Consider the following 10,291-nt stretch of genomic DNA (forward strand, 5'->3'; position numbering starts at 1 on the left):
GCTGCACCCTCCCTGAGCCTCCAGCTGCACCCTCCCTGAGCCTCCAGCTGCACCCTCCCTGAGCCTGTAGCTTTTCCTAAAGAAGTTTCTCTTGAAGTGGATGGCAAACACCTGGTTGGTCACTGCCAGCTGTTTCTCCTCTCTAAGCATGTGTCTTTATATAAATCAGAGGTGAACGTTCCAGCTCTGCTTTACAGGGTGGTTACGAGGTTTTGTTGAAATAAATGTGGAGCAAATGTGCACCTGCCCCTAGGAAGGGTCTTCAGTGCCCTAGTGAGCCGCTGTCAGCTCTTGCCTCTTCACATTTGGCTGAAGGTCTCCCACTGCATCGCAGGACACCTGGAGACTTTCAGATGTTGTTATGCACGGGAAGGTATGGGAGGGGATCTGGTTTATCCCACCACCTCCCAGTGGGTGTGCTAACAGCAAAAGAGTCCAAAGGGAGGAAGAGGAAAGGGGGAAAGGGACTGCAGATAAGGAGATTCTAAACAGATCTGCCACCAACTCAGCTTGTGGACCTGAACAAAGACTTGGATGCTGTTAACTGTGCTTTCTTCCCGAATAACTAACTCAGACTAGTTAAACAACAATCATGTGATTTCTTCTTCCCTACTGAAATGTAAATAGCCAAATGGCAGCAGCCCTTACTAGAATAAGGAAACTTACATCTCCCCATACGATCTATGATACCTAATAGTCTTACTTTGTGCTCCAGTGCTCGCTCGCTCTCTGTATGCATATGTGTATGTGTGTGTATGTATTTGTGTGCATATTTGTGTGTATATATATGTGTGTGTGCATGCATGTGTGTGAGAGAGACAGTGCAAGAGTGTATGTGTGTATATTTGTGTGTATGTGTGTGCATATTTGTGTGTATATATATGTGTGTGTGCATGCATGTGCGTGAGAGAGACAGTGCAAGAGTGTGTGTATGTGTGTGTATATTTCTGTGTATGTGTATATATATTTGTGTATATGTATATTTGTGTGTGTGCATGCATGTGTGTGAGAGAGACAGTGCAAGAGTGTGTGTATGTGTGTATATTTGTGTGTATGTGTGTGTATATTTGTGTGTATGTATATGTGTGTGCATGCATGTGTGTGTGAGAGACAGTGCAAGAGTGTGTGTGTATGTGTGTGTATGTGTGTGTATATTTGTGTGTATGTGTGTATATATTTGTGTGTATGTATATGTGTGTGTGTGCATGCATGTGCGTGTGAGAGACAGTGCAAGAGTGTGTGTGTATGTGTGTGTGTATAGGCTAGAAGTTGATAGTGGGAGTCTTTAATCATCTTCCTGCCTCTTCCTCCCTGGCACTGGAGTTAAAGATGCATTCAGTTTTTCACAAGGCCTAGGGATCAAACTCGGGCCCTCAAGTTTTTGAGGCAAGCTCTTCTCTAACTGAGCCTTTGGTGTGTTCACCAAAGACATGCTGATACTTCCAGCTCCTGTAAAAATTAGTTCAAGCTATAGAAAGTGGGTGGTGTGTATTGAGAATACACTGATCCTAAGGGTTCCTCTCTTTATCTTATGCAACAGCAGGCAGCGTTTCCATTTCCCTTGCTGGGAAACACTCACTTTATTCCATAACTCTACAACGATTCTGGCTTCAAAGAACTATTCAAATCTGCAACAACAGCAGGTAAAAGAGATGCATATTTTCAAATAAAAGATCCTTTACTCTCTATCTACCAGAATTATCTTAGGAAATTCTACCTTCATGACTCGAAGGGAAAAGAAGGCAACAGCCTAGAGGTCAAACTCAAGGAAATGCAGAAATTCTTTGGCCTGCCCATGACTGGAAAGCTGTCCCCCCGTACTGTGGAAATAATGCAGAAACCCAGGTGTGGCGTGCCAGATGTTGCAAAATACTCACTAATGCCAGGCAGTCCAAAATGGCAGTCCAGAAAAGTCACCTTCAGGTGAGGCTCACTTCGGCTCATTCTGATGGAGGCAACAAAACCTTTTCCCTGAGAACTCAAACTCTGTCTTTTTGTGTGCTGCCAGAATCATGTCCTATCCTTCAGACCTACCACAGCTCACGGTGGATCAAATGGTGGCAAAGGCTCTCAGAATGTGGAGTAAGCAGATCCCACTGAACTTCAGGAGGGTGAGGTGGGGGACTGCAGACATCATGATTGGCTTCGCAACGGGAGGTAAGGATGGCTCTGCAGGCTAAGTCTGTGTGCTGTTCTACCTTTTGCTATTTATGTCAGTGTTTTCTTTTCAAGATTTAAACCCTCCCAAGAGCACTATAGAGGGTTGTCATTGGTGAAACATGTTTAACGAATGAGAGGCCTTGGTTTCAGTTCTCAGCATCACACACACCACACACACACACACACACACACACACACACACACACACACACACACACGTACATTCACACTGTTTTAAGATCTTGACTCCAGTGAGCCTTCCACAGATGGTGGTCACCAGTACTGAGCAGTGGATCTAATAACAGACACCTGGACCAGATTCACAGCTCATTCTATGTGTGTGTGGAAATGGCTCTTGGTGCCAGGAGCTTAACTCACTGGACCGGCTTCTCTCTCCAACCTTCATAACCGTATGATCTGAAGAGATGCAGACGACCAGAGAAAACCTGAGCTGTTAACAGAAATCATGGCATTTTCTTGCAGATCACGGAGACAGCTTCCCATTTGATGGGCCCGGAAACACTCTAGGTCATGCCTTTGCGCCTGGGCCAGGCCTGGGAGGAGATGCCCACTTTGACGGGGATGAACAGTGGACGGACGGTGATGGTGCAGGTAGAGTGGGCTATGTCTCCTCTACTGCATATCCTTTCTAGAAAGCCCAGACCTACACCCAATCTTACTTTGATCATTGCTTTAATTATAACAATTAGAGATACCTTAAGTACCTCCTGTAGTGCGTGCTTTAAATGTTTTATCTCATTTAATATCTTCTTTTTTAATTTGTGTGTGTGATGTATGTGGAAACCCATAGTGGGAGAGAACTGACTGTCACAAATTGTCCTCTGGCCTCCATATGTGTGCTGTGGTGGCACACACACACATGCGCACACACAAACATTAAATAAAAATAAAGACATACGATAAGATAATAAAAAAGTTAACCAGAAGAGGACTTGGGCACTAACCTGGTCATAAACCTAAAGGGTAAGCCGGGCGGTGGTGGCGCACGCCTTTAATCCCAGCAGTCAGGAGGCAGAGGCAGGCGGATCTCTGGGAGTTCGAGGCCAGCCTAGTCTACAAGAGCTAGTTCCAGGACAGGAACCAAAAGCTACAGAGAAACCCTGCCTCAAAATTAAATAAATAAATAAACCTAAAGGGTAAACTGAGGGCAGCCAGAGCAGCTAACTACACTCTCCTGGCCAAAGCTATTGAGAGCTAATGGGCGAGAGCTGATGACAACAGTGAGTTAGCTCTCTCAGCATTGGGTACCACACAGAACAACTTCTAATGACAAAATTAAAACCAACAGTAATAATATGCAGTGGATTAATTAGTTCATCCTTGATAACCTGAGGTTATCAAGAACACAGTGCCCACACCTGAGGCTCCCAAGAACACATTTGTTCTGCCTTCTCCAGAAAAGCCTCAACACACAAAGATTTGAAGGGACTGCATCTTTGACCTTTTCCCAGTTCCCCCTTCTTGCCTTCTGGCAAAGTATACTATTCTTCCCTTGAATTCTGATTTCCTTATAAATTGCCATAGCCTTTCTTCTGCTCTCCCATTGGCTCCTTGTCTGGGAGGCTGGTTTAGGTTCCTAACCTTAGGTCACTTCTCCAAAGGACTCCTTCAGGTTCTCACTATTGTCCTGGTGTAAACGTGAAATGTCCCTGAGAGCTCCAGTATTTGAACACTTGCTGTCCAGTAGGTGGTGCTGTTCGGGAACATTCTAGGGAAGCACGCCACTGAAGGCAGGCTTTGATGGGGCACCCTCACCTTGTGCTTCTTCTCTGTCTGTCTTTTTCTCCTTCCCTCTCTGACCCTTTCTCCCTCTGTGTGTGTGTGTGTGTGTGTGTGTGTGTGTGTGTGTGTGTGTGTGTGTGTACACGCCCAAGCACACGCATGTGTGCATGTTTGTACTTCCTATGTGTAGATGAAATCGGACCTGTGGATTCCTTTTTCTGTCACCTGCGGTTTCTATCCCTGACTTTGTGGATTCTATCCTTCTGGACTCTTTCTTCCTTAAGTTGCTTTTGGGCACAGGAAGTCAGCAGTGCCAGTAGCTAAGGAATGCTGGGGTGGGGTGGCTCCTGCTTCCATTATGATGTGACAATTGCAGGCCTTTATACGGTTATTTTAATATTTACTATGTACACTTCTCTGGCTGCAGGCGTAAACTTCCTGTATGCTGCCACCCACGAATTCGGCCACTCTCTGGGTCTGAGTCACTCTTCTGTTCCTGGGTCTGTGATGTACCCTACCTATGAAAACGGCCACACAGAAGACTTCGGACTTACAGAAGACGACATTGAAGGCATTCAGAAGTTATATGGTAAGAGTTAATGGCTCTCGAGAAGAAAATGTCAGACTTGAAAGAAAGATGTCAAGACATGGGGACCTGGAGAGTCACAGCGGGACTTAGACCTGGAAACCTGTTGAGTAGGCCAGGGCGGTGGGAGGCTAGCCTGTCTGAGGCCCTCAGCACTTCAGACAGATACCAATAAACACCTTCCTAGGTGAAGCAACAGCCTTTCTACATCCCTGAAGAGGATGTTCTATGCTGTGCATGCTACCCATCAGACTAAGCTTCTAGCCACTCAGCCACCCCACCACAGCCCACATTTCATACTCTAAGCTTCAGAAGGAAGTCCACTATGGGACAGATAGGCACCATCCTTCTTTGTTCAGCTCAGATGCAGCAAGAAAGCCCCCATCCCAAGCATCATCCATAACTGCCCACTCCCAAGGAGTTGCCCTCCCTGGTTAACAGGACCCACGCTTCCCTGTTGTTATAAACATGTAGGGAAAGTGGTCACCCACAGACATAACAGCTATGGGAACCCCGACCATGAAATCTCTCAGTGTTTGTATCCCAGTTTCTCCTTCTTAGTTTTGAACAAATTCTAAAATCAACTTCATCGAAAGTAAAAGTCAGTCAGTTTTTGCTTGATGAAGCTCATTGGAAATAGAGTTTGGGAGACAGGTGAGGAGCATGGTAAAACTCCATGTTCCCAGAAAACTGTGAGAAGAGAACGTTCAAGGGGAAGTGACTTGTGCAGAGCATGTGGCTTCCATGGCCAAGTTAGGTCCCTGACTTCAGGTATGGTGACATGTTTCTGCATCTTCCCCTTCTTAAAGCTAGACAGACACGAGAATCTGGAATTACATACTCACCAAAGCCTACCTCACACATAAATGAAGATGAAAATATGCTGTGGAAAGATCTGGGCGGTGGTGGCGCACGCCTTTAATCCCAGCACTTGGGAGGCAGAGACAGGCGGATCTCTGTGAGTTAGAGACCAGCCTGGTCTACAAGAGCTAGTTCCAGGACAGGCTCCAAAACCACAGAGAAACCCTGTCTCGAAAAACCAAAAAAAAAAAAAAAGAAGAAGAAGAAGAAAAAAAAGAAAGATCTGAGTCTTTTAATGACTAAAAAAGAGGCCTGTACTCAGGGGAAATTGTTTCTACGGGAGGAGAAATGAATGCAAGCATTTGCCAAACTTGGGTTCACTGTGGGTCAACATTTCCCAAGATGTACTCCTAATGACAATAGTTGCAGAGGAGGCTATCACAGCAGCACGGTACCACCTGCTGTGTAGAGTCCTAAACAAGTTCTGTCTGTGTTGTTCTTACTGTCCTGCAACTGCTATGTAGACCAGGCTGGGCTTGAATATGCAGCAATCCCCCCTGTCTGCTTCCCTGTTGCTGGAATTAGAAGCCTGTGCCCCACACACCTCATCCAGCTGATACAGATGACTTTTTGGGTTTGTTTTGTTTTGTTGGATGCTTGGAATTGAACCTGGGACAATGCTGTTTTTGTACATAAGTATAGCTTTCCTATGTGATTTATGACATCTTAATGTTGGTATTTCCTTTCTTAACAGGAAAGAGGAATGATTCCTAGAAGATGTAGACACTTCAGAGAGACTGTCTGTACAATCATTGGGATGTCTGTTGCATTCCTCAATCAGAATGAGCAAACGCCCTTCCTGGACTCATGTGCTTCATTGTTTTCTAGTACTGGGGTGGGCTCTGCGCCTCTGAGGCTCATCTTTACTGGATGATTCTGACTAGTCTCAGGTGACATGCAGTTGATAGATATAAATAAATATGTGCACAAGTAATCCCATTGCTATTCCATGGAGAAATTACTCATGTTTGAGAGAACATTTTTAGTGACAAAGGAAGATGAATCAAAGACAAGGTCAGAATGAATCCAGCTATATTATTTGAGGTTCTTCTGGTACATCTTCTCCAAATGGAGCAGGTGGGCATGCCGCCTCTAGTTAGTCACTGGTATAGCCCCACGCTATAACACTTCCCTATCCTTTGGGCTCAAGCCATCTCTGAATCCTCTGTGAAGCCAAGTTCTTCCCACAGAACGCCTGAGCTCCCGAGGACTTCCGGCTTCACAGTTACAATCAGCTCTAAGTTCCTGTCCCAATGCCTGTCCCGATGCAGCTGTATCCTGGGTTCCCGCTCACTGCCCTCTACCAATCCAATGTCAGTATCGCCTTCTTTTTCAGCTACAACACATGAAAAGAACAGTGGTGATAGGGAAGCAGAGTGGAGACAGAAGCTTGTTGATTGCCACCCTAGCTCTAGACTCAGTGAAAGACTCGGTCGTAAGATGTAAGCTGAAGAGTGACAGTGGGGCCCCCGACATCCTCTGGTCTCTGTGAATGCACACCAATGCTTACACAACCACACTCACGGGGAGGGGTGGATAACCGTAATGTGGATACCTACTGCCCTGGAACCATGCACTTAACCAAATCAGCCGTTTCTCCCTGAGTTCTGCCTGCAACTGTCTACTTCTCTCCAGGCCTGGCCTTCAGACCCTTGTAAAGCCAGGCTTCCACTGAAATGCAGTTTCCTGCGTCCTGTGTTTCATTTCATGCCCCCCACTCATTAACAAGCTTCTCTGGGAGGCAATCTCTGGGGCATCAGGACACAGCCTCCAACGGCTTGGCCCTTCCCTCTTTCCTCATCCTCATGAGTGTAGAGTTCTCCCTGCAAATCAAAAATATATTGTTTTGTTGATGTAGCTTATGCCCCATCATACACTCTAAAGAGGTGCATCCTTCGTCTTTTCCATTTCACTTAGAGACGTCTTTCAATGCTCTAAAACTGGGAAATACCAGCATAGCCACTAGAGATGCATCAGAGCAGTGAAGCCATAATCCACACTACAGTGTGCACAGACCAGAGATCAAAGACACTTCAACAGAACAAAAGACATCTGTAATGGCAAACGGGAAGTTGTAAGTTCGTGAACTCAAGCTCCTGATTCTGTAGACAACAAAGCAACCCATAAGGTTCACCATAAGCAAATGCAGTCATGCACCAAGCACCTTTTGCTGGGTTAATACTTACATTCTGTGTTGAGCAAAAGAATGTCGTATCTCTCTTGCTGCTGGCATGGCTTTCCCTTCCTTATCCAGTCTTCCCTATATGCCCGAATGCCAGGATGCTAAGTTATCCCAGCTGGGAAGGGGATGCAGGACTGGAGTGATCTATACGATGCTGCAGGGATGAAACCTGGCTCTGGGGCTCTGAAGACACCACTTCCTGACACATCAGCCAGGATGGTGTCCATGTCCTGACCTCCCCATCGTGTAGGTGAGGGCTTCTCTTCAAAGTTTTCATGCCTGGCTCATGCCCTCCAAACAGTTGGTCTCTTGCTCTTATCTTTGGTTTAAAGTCTCCTGCACAGTGATTGGACTGGGTCTCCTGGGGCTTGTAGCATGTCTTATCCCTTGTATCAGTCTTAACAATGAAGCCCCCTTGACTGAGCATAGAAGATCCTTCTTCAATGAAATGGCATAAAGATCATTTGTAAATAGAATATTCCTTAGTAAATAAAGACCTGGGCTCTGTTTTAATTGCAATTAAATGCTGGAGATGGGAAAGCATAGCCCCCTCCAAGTGCGGCTCCTGAGAAGTGGGAAGCAATTTCCTGCAGGCAATCCAGTAGCAGCTAAAGGAGCATGTTACTTGAGGGCCATGGAGAAAACACATACATGCCCCGAGGGCATGTACTTCTATGGCATCTGCACACACATTTGGCAATGTTACAGGTAATTCGGGTTATAGCAATTCTGGTGCACTTGTTCTTCATGTTCTTTTTCTCCTTCCACACCAGTGGCTTCTGAAAATACAGATGTGCTGTATGATAATATGAGTCTTCCTGATCTGATAGAGCGGGCAGGCATTGAAGCTGTAAAGAAGGTCATGGGGGAAAAACCTGACTAATGAAAGAATTGGGGAAATTTGGGGAAAATGCAGAAATTGTTATTTACCTGGTTATAAAACTTGGCAAAAGAACTATACTACAACAGAAAGGAACTTGGCTATGAAGAATAAAGTTTCTGAGGAACCTAGGGCTTTTAGGGCTGACTGCCTATGGCCTTATAAATCAAAATTGAAATTGTGAGGATGAACAATAGGAAAGGTACGACAATGGAGTAAAACCCACTCCATTACTATGCTTCTGTAATTGTAAGTAGTTAGCCTCTGAGGTGAAAGCCTCAGAAGTTGTTTTATGATTAACTCAGCTAAGAATTAAGAATGTAGTGGCTGGCACGGGGCTTGGGAACTGAGGATGTCATGATAAATGATGGTGCTCTGATTTCAGGAATCTTTATATCTCCTGTGAACTGCTCTGCCCAAGTAATGATTAACCTGTGGCAAGGAGAAAGAATCATTTTCCTTGTGTAAAATTTACAATACAAGACCGAGGTCTGCAGCTCGGGGTAGAAGAAGAAGCTGCCCTGTAGCTGATAGCCTGTCAGCGTGCATCAGAACCCTGTGTTCAGGTACTCACTTCAACTTCCTGACATCCCAGATGCGAGACCCTCTTCTCTGCTGAGGCTGGTCCCCAGCAATGAAAGGCACATCAAGTGATAGCTTCCACCTTAACTCTAAATGCATAGCTGAGTACTACTAGGCATATATACACTGTTAATTAAAAAATATTTTTGAGACAGAATTTCTGCATCTTGGGCTAGCCTAGAACTCTCCATGTAGCCAAGAATGACTTTTAATTTCTGCTCCTCCTGTGCCCACCTTCCCAGTGATATACAGGTGTGTGCCACCAAACCTGATCATATAAAGCTGATGCTAGAACCGGGGGGCTTTTGTAAGCTAGGCAAACATCCTGCTAACTGAACCACATCCCCAGCAGAAACAAGCTTTTCAGCCTCAGCACTCTGGGAATTTCCCTAAAGGTTTAAATATCTTTATTTCAGGTGTATGAGTGTCTTGTCTGCAGGAATGTAAGTGCACGCAGTGTCTGCAGAGGTAGAAGAGGACATCAGATCCCAATAAACTGAAGTGAAGTTGTTAACAGCTATGAGCCACCACGTGGGTGCTAAGAACTGAACCCCAGTCTTCTGTGAGAGCAGCAGCTTAACCTCTGAGCCATCTCTCCAGCCCCTGTGTGGGCATCTTTGATTGTGTGCTGTGGTTTGTTTGGCAGTAATCTCTGGCCTCTCATGCATGCCCCTAGAGCACCCTGAGCTGTGGCTGCAGAAAGGCTCTGACACTGCCCAGGGTCTCCTAAAGGGAGAAGTAGCCCCCTATTTAAGAACCACTGATTCTTAAATCACTAAAAGAAGCCATCAAAAACCACTAAAGAAAACTGATTCTTATTGCCTTACATGTTGAGTCCCTTGCACCTTTCCACTCAGAGCTGCGCGGGCTACTTTTATAACTTGACACAGGCTAGAGTCATCTGAAAAAAATGGAATCTCAATTGAGAAAATACCTCCTTAAAATTGGGCTGCAGGCCAGTCTGTAGGCATTTTCTTCATCAGTGATTGATGGGGAGGGCCCAGCCCATTGTTAGCAGGGCCATCCTGGGCTGGTGGTCCTGGGTTCCTTAAGAAAAAGGCCGAGCAAGCCGTGATGATCAAGCCAGTAAGCAGCACTTCTCCATGGCCTCTGCCTCAGCTCCTGCCTCCAGGTTCCTGCCGTTTGAGCTCCTGTCCCAACACCTTTCAGTGATGGACAGAAATGTTGACGCATAAGCCCAATAAACCTTTTCCTCTCCAGGTTGCTTTGGCCGTGATGCTTCATCATAACAATAGTGACCCTAAGACAAGGTCCTTACAAGTCTCTAATCCTATAC

The 10,291-nt window shown here is 45.7% G+C and overlaps 1 protein-coding gene across 1 annotated transcript in view; it reads left to right on the forward strand.

The window, feature by feature from the left end:
* Positions 1 to 6,197, forward strand: part of Mmp7 (matrix metallopeptidase 7) — an 8,611-nt gene extending 2,414 nt beyond the window's left edge. The window contains exons 2-6 of the mRNA XM_005346782.2: positions 1,697 to 1,923; positions 2,009 to 2,157; positions 2,644 to 2,772; positions 4,331 to 4,492; positions 6,045 to 6,197. Coding sequence (XP_005346839.1) covers positions 1,697 to 1,923; positions 2,009 to 2,157; positions 2,644 to 2,772; positions 4,331 to 4,492; positions 6,045 to 6,064 — 687 coding nt within the window. The 3' untranslated portion in view covers positions 6,065 to 6,197. The remainder of the gene's footprint in view (positions 1 to 1,696; positions 1,924 to 2,008; positions 2,158 to 2,643; positions 2,773 to 4,330; positions 4,493 to 6,044) is intronic.
* Positions 6,198 to 10,291: the final 4,094 nt, after the last annotated feature.

The sequence above is a fragment of the Microtus ochrogaster genome, chromosome 5 (genome assembly GCF_000317375.1).
Source record: "Microtus ochrogaster isolate Prairie Vole_2 chromosome 5, MicOch1.0, whole genome shotgun sequence".
Lineage (NCBI taxonomy): Eukaryota > Metazoa > Chordata > Mammalia > Rodentia > Cricetidae > Microtus > Microtus ochrogaster.